Raw genomic sequence first — 18,742 nt, 5'->3', positions numbered from 1 at the left:
GAATTTGTTAACTTTGTTATGTCAAGGGGGAATCTAAAACCTTTTTATACTATAAACTGAAAGTTTTCTGTTGTCCCAGTGTGTGCCGTGCCCCCCCCACCCCCGCTTTTGAGTGGGGGCAGAAGATGGAGTGTGTGGGCCAGAAGTTGAGATCAGCATTGGGTATATTCCTCAGTCATATTCATCTTAAATTATTTCTGTGTGTTTGCATGTATATGGAGGTCAACTTTTTAGAAGGCAATTCTCTCAATTGGATCCCAGGGCTTGAACTCATTGTCAGACTGGAGGCAGGGTCTCCTGCCAGCTCTAGGAATCTGCTGGGAATTAGAATCAGATCCTCATGTTTGTGTTGGCAACTGTTTTACTTCAGAGCGCTCTATGAGCTTCTTATGCAAAGCTTTAGTTTTTTTTTTTTTTTTTTTAATGTGTGTTTCAGTGGTACTGGAGGAGTCGAAGTTACTGGATTCCCTAGAACTGGGGTTAACAAATGATTGTTAGCCACCATGTAGGTTTGAGAATAAACCTGGGTCCAGAGCAGCCAGTGCTTGTTCTTGATGTTCCATTTCTCCAGCCTTGCATATCTTTCAAAGCAGCAGCAGTTTCAAGATAATGGTCTTAAATTTCTAAGTTGAGGTATATTGTAAGTCATTTTTGGCAATGGAATCTGTATTTACTATTTATATTTACTCTTTGTACATGGTTGTATCTTTTTAAAGAAATTCATGTATGCCTGTGAATATATGCCACTTGTGTATAGGTGCCTGTAGACAACAAAAGGAGTTAGACTCGTAGAGCTGGAGTTACAGGCATGAACCTCCCTTCGCGGGTGCTGGGAACTGAAATCTGGTCCTCAGCAAGAGCCTCAAGTGCTCTTAACCACTGATGGACCTCCAGTTCTTAAAATAGGAAATAGCCCCGTAAGGCTCTAAACATGCCAGGCAAAGTACTCTACGAACAGGTTATATACAACATCCTCAGCCCTTTTTATCTGCAAATAGTGTCTGTGTAGCTAAGGTGGGCTTTGAACTCAAGATCTTTCCTCCCTCAACCTTCTAAGTAGCTAGGATTATAAGCAGGCTTTAGCTTCCATTGGCTTTTTAGAGACAGGCTTTCATGAATATAGCCTACCCTCAAGCTTGCTCTGTTGCCAAGGCTTGCCTTGCAATCCTGACCTTGTACATGCTACCTGAGTATAGTGCCTTGTATCTGTAACCTCAGCTCTTGGCTTACAGGGGCAGGAAGGTACTATTTTTGTGGCCAAACTAATCTACATAGCATGTTTGTTGCAAGCTAGCCATGGGTATATAACATGACAACTCCCCAGCTGAAGTTGTTCTTGGTTTTCTCAAAGCCATGTGCCCACCTAATCTCTCCATTCCCAAGCATTTCAACACAAAAGGAATGCCTTACCTATAAGGTGTCCTTCTGCGTCATTGCTCACCCCTTTAGGCAGTCTGGGTTTTTCTCTTCTGAGTATTCAGATGAACAAGGGTGTTTAATAGGTGGTTGTAGATGAATTTCTAAACAATCTTATTAAGAAACAGAGCCAAATACAGGGGTGAAAGCCATCCTATACTTCCTGCCTGGCTACTGGCCAGTCAGCATTTTATTTATCCACCAATCAGAGCAACACATTCACAGCATAGAGAACATCCCACAGCAGGTGGTCTTCTGTGATTGGCATTTCACTAAAATGCTTTTGAGGCCTATCAATGTTGTACTGTCAGTTGTCTTGCTAAGCAAGCCAGTTGTATGAATGTAACATGTATCTTAGTGGGCATCTAACTTGTTCCACTCTGCTTCAGTGTTGCTATGAATTGTCATGTACAAGTTTTAGTGTCAGCACGCTTTCAGCCTTTTTTTTTTGGGGGGGGGAGTACATACCTTAAGATAAAACCACTAGGTTCAAGTAGTAACTATGGAACCCTTTTTAAGTGGCTGTGTTTATTCCTGCCAGCAGTGTGTGAGGGTTCTGCTTCTCCCATTGCTTGTTTTGGAGTGTGATTCTAACCCTCCTGGGCAGTATGAAGGATCCCCTTAGTGGCTTTGGCATCTCCTGTATTGCCCTTGCATTTTTAAAAAGAAAGGTACCCAGATTCCTTGTGTTAAATTGTGCTTTTAGTACCTTATGAGAGATGTGATTGCAGAATGCTTTGTCTTACCTCTTATTGTGGTTTTAAGACCAGATCTCATGTAACCCAGGCAGGCATCAAACTTGCTGTAGCCAAGGACCCTGAGCCTTTTGATCCTACTACCTCCTTCCAAATGCTGAGATTACAGGCCTGAGCCACCATGCCTAGTTTTATGCAGTGCTGTGGACTGAACCTAGGCTTCCTGTCTATAAGCACTCTACCAACTAAAGTACATCCTCAGCTGTTTTGTTTTGTTTTAAATACTTATGCACGTATGTGTGAGCATATGGTAGCCAAAGACTGATCAAGTGTCGTCGTCTAACACTCTCGAGACAGGGTTTCTCTGTAGTTTTGGTGCCTGTCCTGGATCTTGCTCTGTAGACCAGGCTGGCCTCCAACTCACAGAGATCCGCCTGGTTCTGCCTCCCGAGTGCTGGGATTGAAGGCGTGTGCCGCTGCTCCCCCGCTTTTTAAAAATATTTACACTGGGTGTCACACGTGAAGTCAGAAGACAGCTTGGGGGGAGTTGATTCTATTGTGTGGATTCTGGAGAATCAAACTTGGTTGTCAAGGGTTGGTGGTGATCACCTTTACCCGCTGAGCCTGGGCCATTTCCCTACCTCCCCCCCCCACTGTATTCAAAGTTGTTATACATTTACTATTATTTTAATATATATGGTTCTTTTGCCTGCATGTTTGGGTGCTTCCAGGTCCCCGTGGGAGCAGAAGAGGCTCATTGGATCTCCTGGGACTAAAGATAACTATAAGCCACCATGTAGGTGCTGAGCAGACAGTGCTATGAGCCCCCCTCCACCTTACTTTCTGAGATAAGGTCTTTCACTGAACTATTTGTTTAGACTGACTAGCCAGTGAATCCCTGTTTAGATTCCAGGACCCTACACCTGTTTTTAGGGGGCTAAACCTGGGTCTTCATGCTGGTTTTTAAAGTTTTTAAAGTAAGCTGGCTTCAGTTTTTAAAGTAAGCTTGGCAATCTCTTATTGCTTCAGCAGAGCTAAATGAACAAACAATACCAGTGTGAGTTGCTATTTTTTTATTTTCTAAGTTTTGGTGCTCACATTTGGTAAACATAGAAGTTTATACATACACATTTACATATATACACATTTAAGTTTAAAGCCCCAGCTTCATTATTAAACCCCATGCTTAGGCTGTTAAAAAGAGGTAAAATGGCAAGAATATATATATATATAAAAGAAATCAGGGGAAATGTGAAATAACCCCAATTGATAACTTTTGTCACTTTTATGAACTAAGACATTTCGAAACCAAAAAAAAAATCCATGTTAAAACTACCATGACAGCCTCAGATATTTACAAGAAAAATTATGCACTCAGTTTGGCCTGACAAGCTAGTGAAGTTCTTTTTATTAGAACAGTCAATATTCAGTGATTCAAAAGGTGTTAAAAGCATCAAGTTCCCAGGATCCATTATGTTCTGAAGCAAAGTCCTTCAGATATGTCTTTAAACTACTACACAAACCCATCACAACAATGTTCAGGTTGTAACTGAAATTCTCATTTTGTGTTGCTGGGGATCAAACCCAGGGCCTCATGCATTCTAGGCAAGCACACTATCATCAGCCTATAACCTTTTCTAAGACTAGAAAACATTTGTTGTTTGGTGGCTAAACCGCTAGTGAACTCGAGACCTTTTGATGACATTCTCTGCAGGAGCCCTCCTCTTCTGGGATAATCCAGGCCCAGACTCTTTATTCTGGAGTAAAGCAGCTTCTGAGAGTCGGTAATTATCTGCACAAGGAGGCGATTCCTAGGATAGGAAAAGGAAATTTTCAGATTTCAAATTTGTAGATAATGAAACAATGGATTTCATTCCTCTGCTTTTTCATAAGAAAAAAGAGGCATATTTTTCAAGGTTTGCCAGTCCCTGTGGGACAAAGCTCAGGTGAAGTGTAGCTATCCTAAATGTTTCATAGGTTAAAATATGGATTGAATGGGGGGGGGGTTCTCTATACTCCCAGATAGGCGTTTCCATCCCCCTTTACTAAAGTGTGAAGGGCTGAGAACCATTGTCAAATAACTAGCAGGTAACAAGGACATTAAAGCCTCTTTACCTGACTACCAAAGACATTCCCAAAAATAAAACACCAGAAAATAACCAAGCCTTCCCACCACAACCTTAGAAGCAAAGAAGACAAGGTCTCCGTAGGCCAAGTTGACCTAGAATGCACTTTGTGTCCCAGGATGGAAGACTTTTGCCTGAATGTCAGGATGGAAGGTCTGAACCATCATACCAAACCCACCTTTTGAGATAGCCACTCACTGGCATGGAACTGAGTCTATGTCTACCTTTCCAGTGCTAAGATTACAAGCAAGAGTCACCATGCTTGCCTTTTTGGATTCTGGAAAGTGAACTCGAGTCCTTGTGCCAACTGAGGCAGGTCCTAGCCCCAGTAACTGCCTTTTGATTGAATCATTCCTCTGGTAGCAATGTTAAATTCTAACAAAAATATAATTAAAAGCAGTAACTGTCAGATGCTGGAGAATGAATCAAGCAAATGATACAGATATATTGTAGTTCATACCTAGAAAACTTGTACTGGTTAATTTCCACATCTTTGTTGTTTTTAGTCTGTGTGACACAGGTTGGCTAAAATTCTAATGGCTTGAAGAACCGGACAGGAAAATAATACAGTCCCACAGAAATCAAGATTGAGACACTCCCCCCCCCCAAAAAAAAAAAAAAAAAGCCAAGGCTGGAAACCACAACTAAACAGTCTATGGAGTCCAGTTAGATCTTTGCTTGGCCTCTAAACCATGTATGTGCTAAGGAGACATGAATTAAACCTCAAGCGTGAACTGACAGTTCAGCTGCTTCTGTTGTGGTTGCTAAGTAAATGCAAGCAGATAAACAGTATTCTTTGAAGGAAATTGCCAGGATCTACAGTCTCTACAATTTACATATGATATCTAGGATGTGACTAAAACAACAGCCCATGCTGAAGAAAAAAATACTTAAGCAGAGCCTAGAGGCTAACCTAGACTACACAGTGCAACTGAAAGTCAGGTGTATATCTAAAACTGACAAGCTATTCTCATAATCACCAATGCAGTGAAGAACTGAGATCTAATTGGATGCCACATCCACCCACTGTTCCATAAATCAAAACCACCAATCACAGTGATGCTAACGCCAATGCCTAGCCTTAAAAAAAAAAAGAAAAAAAGTGAACAAGCTTATCCTAGATGCATGTAAAAGGCAGAGCTTTAGAAAAGGGAAAAGTAAAATAACTACAAGGACCCTGAAAAAGTACTGAGAGCTTGTAGCAGGTTTACTAATGATGTCCCAGCATCCAAAAATATGTTACCAGAGGGAAGACACATCACTGGCACACAATCTACATGCTGTCCCTCAAAATACACCCAACTGAATCCTCACAAAGGTACACACGAATCTACAGACAAAAGACAGTTCTTCCAACATACAGGGCTAAGAACAACGGCATTTGTAGAGGAATATTCTCTACTTTTCTGATTCAAATATCAGAAAGCAAATTAGCTTGAAATTAATCATAAGCACGAAACTGTTAAGACTTTCAGAAGTGGGCTGGAGAGATGGCTCAGTGGTTAAGAGCACTTGCTGCTCTTCCAGAGATCTTAAATTCAATTCCCAGCAGTCACATGATAGCTCACAACCATCTATAATGGGATCTGACACCCTCTTCTGTAATGCAGCGTACAGGCAGACAGAGCACTTGTACATAAAAACAAACAAACAAACAAAAAAAGACTTCCAGAAGGGAAAATGGCCCTAAGGTCTAAAGCTAGCTAGGTAAAGGACCAACAATGCCAACAATCCATAAAATGATGTTTAAGTCAGACCTGCTTATACAATATAAAACTATTTCTCTGCCACAGACCCTAAGAGAATAAAGAGGCTACAGACTGGGAGGGGAAACCACAAAGAACAGCAAAACCCACAAATCCAGCAAGAGCTATTATCTAAGGTCAAACATCTTCAAGGTTCAATAGTAAAAAAGTAACTCAATGAAAAGTGGGAAATGTGGGCTGGGGCTGGGCTGTAGTGCTTGCTTAGCATACAGGGAGTTTGATCCCAAGAACTGCCAACTAAGCCTGGTGCTGTGTACCTATAATCCCAGTACTGAGAAATTCAAGGTCATTCTCAGCTACACAGTGAGTTTAAGGCTAGCCTGGGCTACAAGAAATTATGTGTCTACCTTCCAAACACTAGTTGTAGAACTCAAATGTCTAAATTCTAACTAAAATAGTATCAAGAAATTTAAAAGAAGCACTTAATGAAAAGCATTCAGGCACTTAAATGCATAATTGCAGTGAAATGAAAACTCAGTCACAGAAAACAAACCACAAACTCTCTTCATAAAATGCCTCAACAGAAACCCAAACTTCATTTGCCCTGGTAACAAAGGACAAAAGCAGCAGCCTGGAGAGAATTCCTGAAAGTTTGCAGGATGAAAAAGACAATCCCAAAAGATACATATTATACTCAATGTGTTCTGTTCACTTGCCTGATTTGAGACAGGCCCTCACTGTGTAGCTCAGGCTGGCCTAAACTTGCTAGTAGTCATGATGGCCTTTAACTCTCATCTTCCTGCCCCAGTCTCCATCTTGACAGAATTACAGGCTTGTGTCAACACGCCCAAAGACAAACTATGGATTTCATTGATACAGTATTACATATGACTACAGGAATTATAGAACATAACATCAGTAGTTGCTAAGGGTAAAATAAATACTGCAGGATGGAGATGTAGCTCAATGGTACAACATGAGCTCAGCACGTATGAAGGTCCTGCAATTAATTATTCCCCATCTTTTTCTCTCTTACACTTACACACACACACACACACACACACACACACACACACAGAGAGAGAGAGAGAGAGAGAGAGAGAGAGAGAGAGAAATAATGTATTGTGGGGGCTATAAAGCAGATTACTGTGCAAGAATTTTAGGTTTTATGTACATTAGTATATCTATTCCAAGCAGACTAGAGGGGGTGCGCAAAGAAAAAGTGCAAGTTCATTTTAAATATAACATCACATGCTGAAGACTTTCTATAGTGAAAAGAGCTCTAAGGTGGCTATGTGAACATCAGGTAGAGGGTGCTTTAAGACATAATTCTCCAGCCAGGTGTGGATTTTTTTGTAAAATTCAAGTGCCAAAGCCCCCTTTGAAGCAATGAAGATTTATTCAACAAATAGTGAACATCTATTTATATGGGGGAAATTCTAGCTCCTTGCACAAAGGACAATTAATTTGGGATAGGTCACAGGCAAACAGAAGCTATGGGGCTGGTGAGACAGCTGAAGGGTACGAGCACTCACTGTTCTTGCAGAGGACCAGCATTTGGTTCCCCCATCAGACAGCTTACAACTACCTGTAACTCCAGCTCCTGGGGATAAGATACCCTCTAACCCTCTTCTGGCCTCTGACAACACCCATACACGTGTGCACACAAAATAAGGTAAAACAAAATAGTAAAAGCTAAAATTGTAAAAACTTTAGAAGAAGAATACTAGAGAATAAATTGGTACCTTGAGAAAAAGGCAGGATACGAAATATACAATCATTTTACAACAGGTATTTACCAAGAGATAGAAATTTAAGCCAAGCATAGTGATACATGCATGCTTGTAATCCCAAAACTTGGCAGGGCCAAGTCAGGATAACTGTTTTAAGACGGAGAGACGAGAGAACAAGAGAGATGAAAAGACTGATTCTTTAAAAGGCATGGTGCTACTCCACTATAACCCTACCAGATGGCTAAAAGTCAAATGACTGTAAAACTACATGGTGGTGTAAAGTAGCACCAAATCTCTTCTAGAAAAGGCCTAATAATGAATACCATGTAATCCTAGTACTAGGAGGCAGAAGCAGATGTCCTGCAAATTTAAGGCCAGCCTAATCACATAAACTAAATGTATACATATAACCTAGGACTTATTCTTGCTTATTTCCAATAAGTATTACTGCTTATTGGAAAAGTACACCCTACAGAGACCTGTATGTATTCAGTACTTTTATCAAAAAACCCAAAGGGAAGTTGTCCAGGTACTCTAATCAGACAGAATGTTCTGTGATAAAAAGGGATGAGCCATCAATATACACCATCACCTGAACACTATGCCAAGTGAAGCCTGCTACAAAACAGTACATGTTCTCTAATGGCACATACATGAAGCTCTCAAACAGGCAAGATTAATATATTCTGGGGACAAATAAAATAAGCTTATTGCTGTGGGGCTGGAACAGAGAATGCTTGCTGAGATATGGTCATGTTCTGGATACTGAAAGGGTTTGCTAACTCATCTATCAGGAAACTGACTCACATAATGAACTGTGATCTACAAATTTCACTGTACAATAGCTCTTCTAAGAGAACAATAAATACTGGATTCCAGCGAATGATATGCATGCTAAGTGTTTGAGGAAATGCATGTTCTATTTCTGCAGCTCTGAAATGCATAAAAAATGAGAAAAAGGAACTGATGTAATAAAGCAGATTATTAAAATGTTAACTGTGCAAGTAAATGTTAACTTTAGACCTAGGAAGCAAGTATATTGTTTAAAATTTACTCATTTGTGGCTGGAGAGATGGCTCATTAAGAGCACATAATGTTCTTGCAGAGACCCGAGTTTGATTTTCAGCACCCACACTGGGCAGCTCACAGCCACCTATAACTCCAGATCTGGGAGATGAAACTCTGTCTTCTGAACTGTATGGACAGCTGCACATATGCATAAATGTACGTGTACATACATATACATACACACACACACACACACACACACACACACGAGTGTGCATGCATGTGCTCACGCTAAAAAAAAAAACCTTAAAAATAAATAGAATCAATTCATTCAACTTTTTACCATTTAAAACAAATTGTACTAGTAGATTCTTTTCATTCATAAAACTAGACAGATGACGTCTGAAGCGGGACAGGGTGAGCCTCTGTTACTGCTGGGAACCAAGTCTGAGTTCTTCGGAAGCCAGTTCTCTCATTTCTGAGCCACCTCTCTAGCCTCTCTGCTTTCTTTATAAGCCCAATATTTTAAAGAACTTGGAAAACTTTTTAAAGTTACTCAGATTTTCATTAACTTGTCATATTTAAATTTCATGCTAATAATGTTGACACAGGTCAAATGTAGAAAGGGTTGAATAGAGATTAGACTATCAATTCAATTAGCAGCAAGCCAGGATTTGATGTGTGGCTATTTATCTACAGATAGAAGCAATCTCTGGAAATAAGGAAGTGTGGGGCCAGCAAAATGACCCAGCAAGTACAGGCACTTGCCACCAGCCTGATGATCTGGGTTTAATCCTCTGAACCTACATGGTAGGAGAGAAGCAATTCCTGCAAGTTATCCTCAGCCTGGCACACATGTGCCAACCCTGCCCCCACAAATAACAACAACAATGACAATCAATGAAGGTGAGAAGAGAATGTGACAAACCAGCATGAGATAATCAGCGATATATTCTGTTTTCAAGCAGGCCATGTTCTGGGCAGCAGCCTCTGCCATGAAAACTCTGCAGTCATCAGGCTTCAGTTTATTGAAGTCACAAAAAAGATGTGTGGCCTCATTAAATAAAGGAACTGGATGACCAGGTAGCACCTAATGAAAAATGAGAAGCATCTTAAGTCCCTCCTGCTCCACAGTGGGTCAGCTGTATAGTATGCACTCAAGGACTGCCCTCCAAAGGCAGAAGGAACTGGAGACATCATAGAAACTTTGCTGGACAAGTTCTGTGCAAACCTGCCCCCAGGACAGCAGTAAACTAATCCAGAACAAACCTCTGCTCCTCCTGCCTGAAGAAGACGCTTAAACCCGGCTTCTCGGGGCCGATCAACACGTAAAATAACCTTCCAGCCACTAAATGCTCCCTATTAAAAAAAAAAAAAAGGTACATGTAATTTTAATATACTAAACAATTCAAAATACAGAGGCATAAATTTATCTTCACTTGTTTAATGTCAATAAGTAACTTTTTGTTAGTTTTTTTAATGTGTATGAGTGTTCTGTATGTATGTACATACGCATGTATATACATATGTAAAAAAACACTTCGTATCACTTGCGTGCAGTGCCTGCAGAGGTCTGGAGAGGGTGTCGGATCCTCTGGGACTAGATTTACAGATGACTGTGAGTCACCTTGTGGGTGGTGGGAATCAAACTTGAGTCCACTAGAAAAATAGGAGGTGCTCTTACCCCAGCCATCTCTCTAGCCCATTAGCTTTTTTCTTTTTTCTCTTAAAAAAAAAAAAAAAGACAAGGTTTCATATAACTTGGGCTAATTTTCAGTCCCAATGTAGCTGAGGCTGCCTCTGAACTGATCTTCTGTCTCCCAAGTGCTAGGATTACAGGACTTAATGTCAATAAACCAAACAAAAAACCACCTCAAATTAGTCAACAGGCAAATGGAACGAACTAAAGTTCTCAAAATAAATACAAATGAAGGGCTGAAGAGATGGCTTAGTGGTTAAGAGCATATTGTTCTTACAGGGGACCAGGGTTTGATTCCCAGCATCAACACAGGCAGTTCAGAACTGCCTATAACTAGCTCCAGGGGGTCTGACACCCTTCTGACCTCCTCATATACATAAAGAAAATATATGTGGGCAATAAATACTTGAAAAATTGTTTAAGCGTTTTAGCCATCAGGAAAATGAAAATCAAATTTAACTGCGATTCTATCTCACCCTAGCCAAAATGGGTGAAAATACTAACAAGAAACACTGGCAAAGATGGGGAAAAGGAACCCTACATACTGCTTAAGGGAATGCTGTCCTATAACACACAAAACATGTAATAGAGGATGATTATTTAGCCATAAAAAAGAATGGAACCATGTCATCCACAGGGAAATGGATAGAACTGGAGAACATCACTTAAGTAAGTCAGACCAAGGACAAACAATATGTTTTCTCTGTACGTGAAGTCAAAATTTTAAAAACTTTAAGGTTAAGAAATGAAATATAGGACATAAAAGCAGAAGAGGGACTATGTAGGGAAGAGAAAAGGGACCAGCAAGACAGGGATGGGGGTAGGGTAATGGGGACAGTAAGAGGGTAAAAATGGGCAAACTAAAATAACTATACACACACACACACACACACACACACACACACACACACACGTAAAAATTCTTTACAGAATTCATGATCTTGTATGGTAACTAAAAAAAAAAATAAAATCGTAACTATTAATAGTCTTGTGATTTGTTGCCTAGATTTAATTAAAGGAATGCTAGCTTTCAATTAGCGATTTGTTTTTAAAAAGGACATAATTTCCCTACTCCTACACTTTGGGTCTCAGACTCCTTTGGGACAGTCTGTGGATCCAGCTTAGAACTCCTGATGCTACACCCTGAAAAGACAAGTTACCTTTAGAAGACCCATATCTTACTGTACAACACAATATTCTTGTTTTTTGAGACAGGATCTCTCCACAGAGCCCTGGATGTCCTGGAATTCACAGACATCCTCCTGCCTCTTCCTCCCAAGTGCTGGAGTTAAAAGCATGTAGCACCCATACAGCTACAACACAAATTTTAGCTTAATATAGAATGCACAATAAACATATCAATTAAGGATATATAAAAGATAATCAGAATTACTTGGTCAAGCATATTCTCTTTAAAACAAGTCATAATACTGAATCCTCTTTGTAGTATCTATGTAATCACCATATAATTATATATGTTTATACCTCAACAATGCCTGATTCTTGTCTCTGCTGGATTCTTTTCCTCCACCTCATTGCTGCAAGTGCTAGTTTTTGCTGGTGCTCAGTGACGTCTGTGAGAGCATCAAGTATGGAGCTACTTCCCCATTCATAGTCTTCTTCCTAGAAAATCAGGCCAGTGAACTTCTGGGTTCCTCTAACAGAGAGCACTGTGCTAGGCACAGGTTTCTGGCCCTAAGAAGCCTTCAGTCTATTAAGATCAAAGCTGTATGTTCAACTGTTAGATACAGAGAACACTGAACATTTTGTAAACACACAGGAAATAATACAGATTCATTTGGTTTTATGTTAAGAATCAAGTACAGTTGGCTTTTAATTAAAACCAGAAATTCATTTCCCAGCATCACACCCCTTGGCCAGACAGCTGTATGGCAACTTAGTACTATTCAGGATACTTGGCTTTATGGGAGCACAGTCAGAGGAGACGTGAACAGAGGCAGTTCCCAAGGAACTCAGATTGGAAGCTTCAGAAACTACAAGGTAGATACTACTGTGCTGGCCTGTTTGCAACAATTAGTTCAACACAAAAGGAGCTAACAGTAAAAAAAAAAAAAAAAAAAAAAAAAAAAAAAAAAAAAGCTTACAATGAGGTATCTTGAAATCTTCTCATGTTAGTATCATTTCAAGAAAAAACACTGACAAATTTAAGAAAAAGGAATGTGAATAAAGCAACCTGAGTCTGTAAACTCTGTTTTGTTACTGAGATCCTTACACAGCTGGTGTAATGTAGCTGACCACATGTGGTCATTTAGATGACCTGCATGGTAAGTGTATGAGCAGGGATCTCTTCGGACATTTACAAGGGAACAAGCCTGCCTAGGAATGTGAATACACACCTGCACAAAGCACCCAGCTGTCCTGCAAGCTTCCAGGTAGGAGCGATGAAGCACCCACTTGCCAGCTGCCATGGAGGCCAAGTACTTCTCATTGCGCAATGGGTACCCCACAACCATGTGTGTGCAGTTGGGGTCTGAGCACTGCTTCTCAATCACTGATCCACCTTGTGTAGAGAAAACATTTTGTGAACACATAGGAAAAACCTCTACTTCACTAGGTTTCTTACCATTTTTCTAGAAAATCATGTCATCTCAACTATGCTTAAAAATTACTTATATAAGATGAACAACTTAAAAAAAAAAAGTTGACATATAATGTAAAAGTAACATTCACTTTAAATTATCACCTCTCAGCAGGGCAGTGGTGGCGCATGCCTTTAATCCCAGCACTCGGAGGCAGAGCCAGGCGGATCCCTGTGAGTTCAAGACCAGCCCAGTCTACAAAGCGAGTTCCAGGAAATGCGCAAAGCTACACAGAGAAACCATGTCTCGACCCCCCCCCCCCAAAAAAAAAATTATCACCTCTCATCCCTGCTTTTAGCATACCATGACTTAGTGATTTGAAATGTGGATTAAGGTTTTATAAGGATCAAAATTCCAGTGCTAACTCATGTACACTTGAAATTCAGGGCTTCATATGCATGTACCAAGTATTCTACACTGCACCACACTACCCCCAGTCCCATTCTTTACTTAAAAGGAAAAAAAAAAAAAAAAACCCTATTTGTATTATTTGTGTATGGGTGTTTTGCCTGCACAGTTAACTGTATAGGAGACAAGTGCAGTACCTATGGAGGCCAGAAGAGGGCATTGGATCCCCTAGAACTGGAGTTATAAGATGTGGGTGCTGGGACTAGAATCCTGGTCCTCTGCCAGTGCTCTTAACCCAGAGCCATCTTTCCAGCACTTTCTACCCCCTCTTTTCAAACAGGGTCTCACTGTGTAGCCCAGTGGCCTCAAGCTTGAGGTCCTCTTGTTCCAGCCTCCCTCCCAGCTGCTGGGATCACCCACACTCGTCCCTGTCATTTCTGATGGTTTCTTTTGCTGTGTCAAGCTGTGAGATCCAGGTCTTTTAGAGTAACGATCTAAAAAGGCTAGTGTAGGTAGATTCAGGGGGCTATTTCAAAGGAATAAAAAAAAAACAAAAATCCCTGCAAAACATTTCACTGGTGTTTTATGTGATTAAATGCTAAGTGATAGTTTTCATGTACTAAATTAAAGGTGATTTCATCTATTTCTTCTTATTCCCTAACATAAGGCTACCAGACAGTGTGGTGTAACCCAGGTGGCCCACTTCCTGTTCCTACTGCAGCCCAGCTACAACACATCAGGTCTTCCAGCTTGCCTCTCCCAGGGGTCAGAGGGAAAGTCTGACAGCTAGGAATAAGGCTAATGTTACTGCGAAGGGATACTCTCTGAGTGCTGGGAGACTCAAGTCACCAGGCCCAGCTAAATCTTTCAATGCTTAGGTTCCATGATCTAGTAACTGTAGATGTAGATTAGATCTTTATGAAATCAAAACCCTAATACTGACTCAATGTGTGGGCTTAAATAAGTTACCCATGTTCTTTTTTCAACATCTCCCCATTACATACGATAGAAATCTGACTGCATCGTATTCCAGTAAGTTGTAATAATAGTATATTTTAAAGCAAAATACCAGAAGAAAAAAATTTTCAAACAAATGTAAAATACTGGTACCTAGTTTTTTAATCAGGTGACAGTAATCAATCCTCTCTTGAGAATTCAGTGATGACATCTGGAATACATACTGTTTTTTAAGTTTTTCTTGACTCTCCTCCATTGTTTCAATCTAGAATGCAATAGTTTTATTTTAGAAAAAAAAACTTAACTTTAAAACTACTTTCAGGAACTGCTATTTTACAGTGACATTTTAGTCATGCTTCTAAGGTACCAAACATACAAGCTGTAATTCAATCCAAGAAATCCCGTTTTCAATAGTGATGAGTCTAGCAGAGAACAAAGTCCTACTCCAGGGCACTGATAGCCAAAGTCCCCGCCACCCTGGCCAGGATTAGCACACCTTGTCTGCAGGCTGTGGAGGCCCAGGTGCCTTGGGCAGGGGAAAAGCAATGCTGGGGGGCTCAGGCCCGGGGAAGAGAGGCCGCCTATCTGCTGCTGGAGTTTCTGGTTCTTCAGACACTGGGTGTTCTGGAGCTTCAGTCACACACAAGGCTGAGGGTGAAGAAAACAAGGCAGTGTGATAGACAATGTACTAATAAAATTTAGAACAAATTCTAGAATATTCTCATTTGTCTTGGCCAAAATCAAATGAACCATGAACTCTGCAATGCAAAGGTATAACAGACTGAGGTGAGGGGCATGGTGGTGTCTGCCAGTGACACCAGCAACTTGGGAGGCTGAGACAGGAGAATCTCAGGTTTGAGACCTTCTCGAGTGCAACCCTGCCTCAAAAACAAGCAATACATGTAGAATAGAGTAGCCAACTTCTCCAAGTTAAAAATAAATGCAACTAAATAACTCTGAAAGGGCATATGTATTATCTGGGTTTTGTGAACCCTTCTTTTTATCCAGCACAGGAAGATGACCACTGACCACCCAGTGTGAAGAAATGACCAAAAAAAAAAAAAAAAAGAATCCAGGAAGTTCACAAAAGCCAAAGAACAAACACATTATAAGCTGGGTGGAATTCAGAGAGTCAAATAAAAATGAGTTACAGGGAGGAAAACCAAACACTACTTAACAGAAAAGAGGCTGAGAAGAAGTGCTGTGTGAGTCATGTTTGTAAAATGGCTGATCCTAAATTTCTACATTTGAAGATCAAAAAATATTTCTCAATTGACTGATACAGTACTAAAGTTGCTTTCATTTGCATGTGCAATACAGGGAACCACAGTGTCTTTAAGGGGTTAACATGCATATAGAACAAACAAACAGGTTTTTCTGATTACCCTGCTCAGCAATTTCTGAATGGTACACAGGCTCTCGAGGAGGAGGAGAGAATCATCCAGTTTTTTAATGTCAACCTGAAGCTCAGAATACTGTGTGGGGTAGCTAGGCCACTGCAAGTTGCTGGCCAGCCTTGCTCTCTCCTCCCTTGCTGTTGGGTCATCCCAAATAATCTGCTCGTTCTGGGAGGGTTCTGTGTTGATGTCAGGCACTATCTGTCGAGACTGCCTAAGGAATAAAAAAGACCATTGAACAGTCACTACTGAATCCAAGTGCATAAAATCGGTGAGTAGTACAGATGCGTATTAGTTAAATGAATCAATCTAGGAGATCTTTTTTTGCTACAGGGTCTCTTAATGGAGAGTATAGCTTTAACTTGAGGTGATCCTGCTTCTACCTCCAGCGCTACGATTATAGGCATGCATCCTAGTTTGCCTTCACTACTGTGATAAGACACCATGACCAAGAGTAACCTGGCAAGGAAAGGGTTTATTTCAGCTCACAGTTGTAGCCCATCACTAAAAGAAGTCACTCAAACCAGAACCTGGAGGCAGGAACTGAGGCAGAGACCAGAGAGGAGTGCTGCTTACTGGCTTGCTTTTTATGGTTTGCTCAGTTTGCTTTATCATACAACCCAGAAGCACCTGCCCAGTGGAGGTAGCGCCACAGTGAGATGGGCTCTCCCCCATCAATCATTAATCAAGCTGTTCCACAGAGTCACCGACATGCCAATGTGACGGAGGCATCTTCTCAAACGAGGTCTCCTCTTCCTAGATGACCCTAGCCTGAGCCAAGTTTACACAAACCTAGCCAGCACAGCATGCACCAGCACATCCAGCTAATTTATTTTCAAAATATTTCTACTGGAAATTTTAAAAAATGATTTATTATTTACTTTTATTTATTTATCTTGTTTTTTTTGAGACAGAGTCTCTCTATGTAGCCCTTGCTCTCCTGGAAGTCGCTCTGTAGACCAGGCCAGTCTCGAACTCAGAGATCTGCCTGCCTCTAGGCTTAAAGGCATGCGTCATCACTGCCTGGCTCTATTTCATTTTTATTTTATGTGTATTGGTGTTTTGCTTGCATGTATGTCTGTATGACAGTGTCAGAACCTATGGAGGTAGTTATAGGCAATTGTGAGCTGCCATGTGGGTGGTGGGAACTGAACCCAGGTCCTCTGTAGGAACAGCCAGTGATCTTAACCAAGCCATCTCTCCAGCCCCCTCTACTGGAACTTTAAAGTGACTGTCTATATATTTATATTTTAAAAAAATCAATATCATTTTTTTTTATTCTAAAAACTGCTGCATTTAAAAATGGGATTGTTTTAATTCTTTAAGTTAGCAAAACATGGTAATGTTTAGAAAACTGGAGTTACTAGGTTTAATAATTGCATTTAAATTTTTTTTTTAAATATAGGTATGTATCCCAGGTTGGCCCCCACTTGCTCTGTAGTAAAGGATGATCCTGGACTCCTGATCTTCCTCCCTCTAGCTTCCATGTGCTGGGATTATGCATGCATCACCATGCACATACATCACACACTCATAATACATGTTTAAACCTAAGGACTCTGTACACCCTGAGTGTTCAGGGCGAGCACTAAGGAACAGGACTGACTGCCCACTGAGTGTACTTCAAATGGAAAAGTGGACCCCAAAATCATAACCTCAAAGAGAGAGTTTCACAACTGCCTAAGCGAGCAGACAGGAGCACCCAGTTAGCAGAGGATGAAAACAAAGATAACCCCGGGCAGAACGCACACTGTCTGAGCTAAATAAAACCCCAACATACACCGTTCACTGGTCTTCTAAACTTCTGCTTTATTTCAAAAAGTAACAAACAAACCCAACTAGCCTAGCCCGCCAAGCTAAGTGACCAGGTGCCTCCTCAATCAAGAGCTTTCATCCCCTCTAGCCACCCCTGCCTGACAAGCACAAACCTGAGTGCCTCCAGGACTCGACTCCGGCCACTCCGAGCAGAGCGAGCACTGTCAGGAGTTGAAGAAGCACTGTTACAACTGCTTCTTGACAGGCTAGTCTTCTGTGCCTGCGTCTTCACGATGCAGGTTGCTGACATGATCTCTTGCAACTGCTTCTGGAAGTTTTCTCTCATCTCCAAGGTCTGTGTCAGAACTTGGAACAAATATAGGAGTCATTATCAGTCAAGACACATCTGCCCCTGCTCCTCTCTCCCCCTTGCTGGTTTTTAAATCGAGGCTCCCAGTGTATAGTCAGGGACTCAACTTGTGATCATTCTGCTCCTGTCTTTAGAGTGCAGAGGTTACATGCATCACCATACCCCATTATAAACTTCTCTTGTCAATTAGATCTTATACTATTTGGTCTAAATTTGGTTGAACAAAAAAATCTGTTGATATTTACTGAATACTTATGTAGGAATGTACGGCTAGAAATGTTACGAACCACAGCCATGAGGACTGTAGCTGAAACAATGAGGACTCCCTTGGAGGAATACTATCAGTCCCTTTGAAGAGCTGCCTGCTTACTTCTGACACTTTCTCACTGTGCAAACTACACTGAGACTCACAAAGTCATCTGTTTGTACCTGACTGTCTTCAATAGCTCTACTTGCTTATTTGCTTTGGGGACGGGGTCTTGCCACACAGCTCAGGCTGGCCTTGAACTCCCCTCCTGCCTCTGCCTCAAGTCCTGGGATTACTGCTGTAAAGCACTAGCCAAGCTTTCACTAATGTATGAAAACACAGACCACAACATATTCATCTTTCCTTTTCATTATGGACTAGACACTGAATTAGACACCAACTATTTTTGGAATGAAGAGAATGGAATAGCAAGTCAGAAGGAAAATTCTAGTAGGGCAGGATGGCTAAGGAGAAGCCAGAGTAATATGTTAAAAGAGAACATACACATCTAAGTAAGGTAATCAGTGCAGCACTATCTGAATTACCAAAAATTTCAAAATAACCAAGCAATGCCAATTAAGAAAGGACAGTAAAATAAAGTAGGGCAGATTGTGTGCCACATACTACATTACCAATTAAAGCTAAGACAGACTGGAGCAGCTCCTATGCAGACACATCTTGCATT

The 18,742-nt window shown here is 40.9% G+C and overlaps 1 protein-coding gene across 1 annotated transcript in view; it reads right to left on the bottom strand.

Annotated features, from left to right (window-relative positions):
- Positions 1-3,167: 3,167 nt before the first annotated feature.
- Topbp1 (DNA topoisomerase II binding protein 1) overlaps positions 3,168-18,742 on the bottom strand; it is a 53,606-nt gene continuing 38,031 nt past the window's right edge. Inside the window, 10 exon segments of the mRNA XM_028869920.2 lie at positions 3,168-3,922; positions 9,613-9,774; positions 9,954-10,043; positions 11,869-12,006; positions 12,741-12,904; positions 14,442-14,553; positions 14,785-14,936; positions 15,674-15,719; positions 15,722-15,899; positions 17,614-17,806. Coding sequence (XP_028725753.2) covers positions 3,788-3,922; positions 9,613-9,774; positions 9,954-10,043; positions 11,869-12,006; positions 12,741-12,904; positions 14,442-14,553; positions 14,785-14,936; positions 15,674-15,719; positions 15,722-15,899; positions 17,614-17,806 — 1,370 coding nt within the window. The 3' untranslated portion in view covers positions 3,168-3,787.

Source organism: Peromyscus leucopus, chromosome 7 (genome assembly GCF_004664715.2).
Source record: "Peromyscus leucopus breed LL Stock chromosome 7, UCI_PerLeu_2.1, whole genome shotgun sequence".
In the NCBI taxonomy this organism is placed as follows: Eukaryota; Metazoa; Chordata; class Mammalia; order Rodentia; family Cricetidae; genus Peromyscus; species Peromyscus leucopus.
Note: the sequence above shows the minus strand (reverse complement) of the source record. Positions and strands in the feature narration are given on the sequence as shown.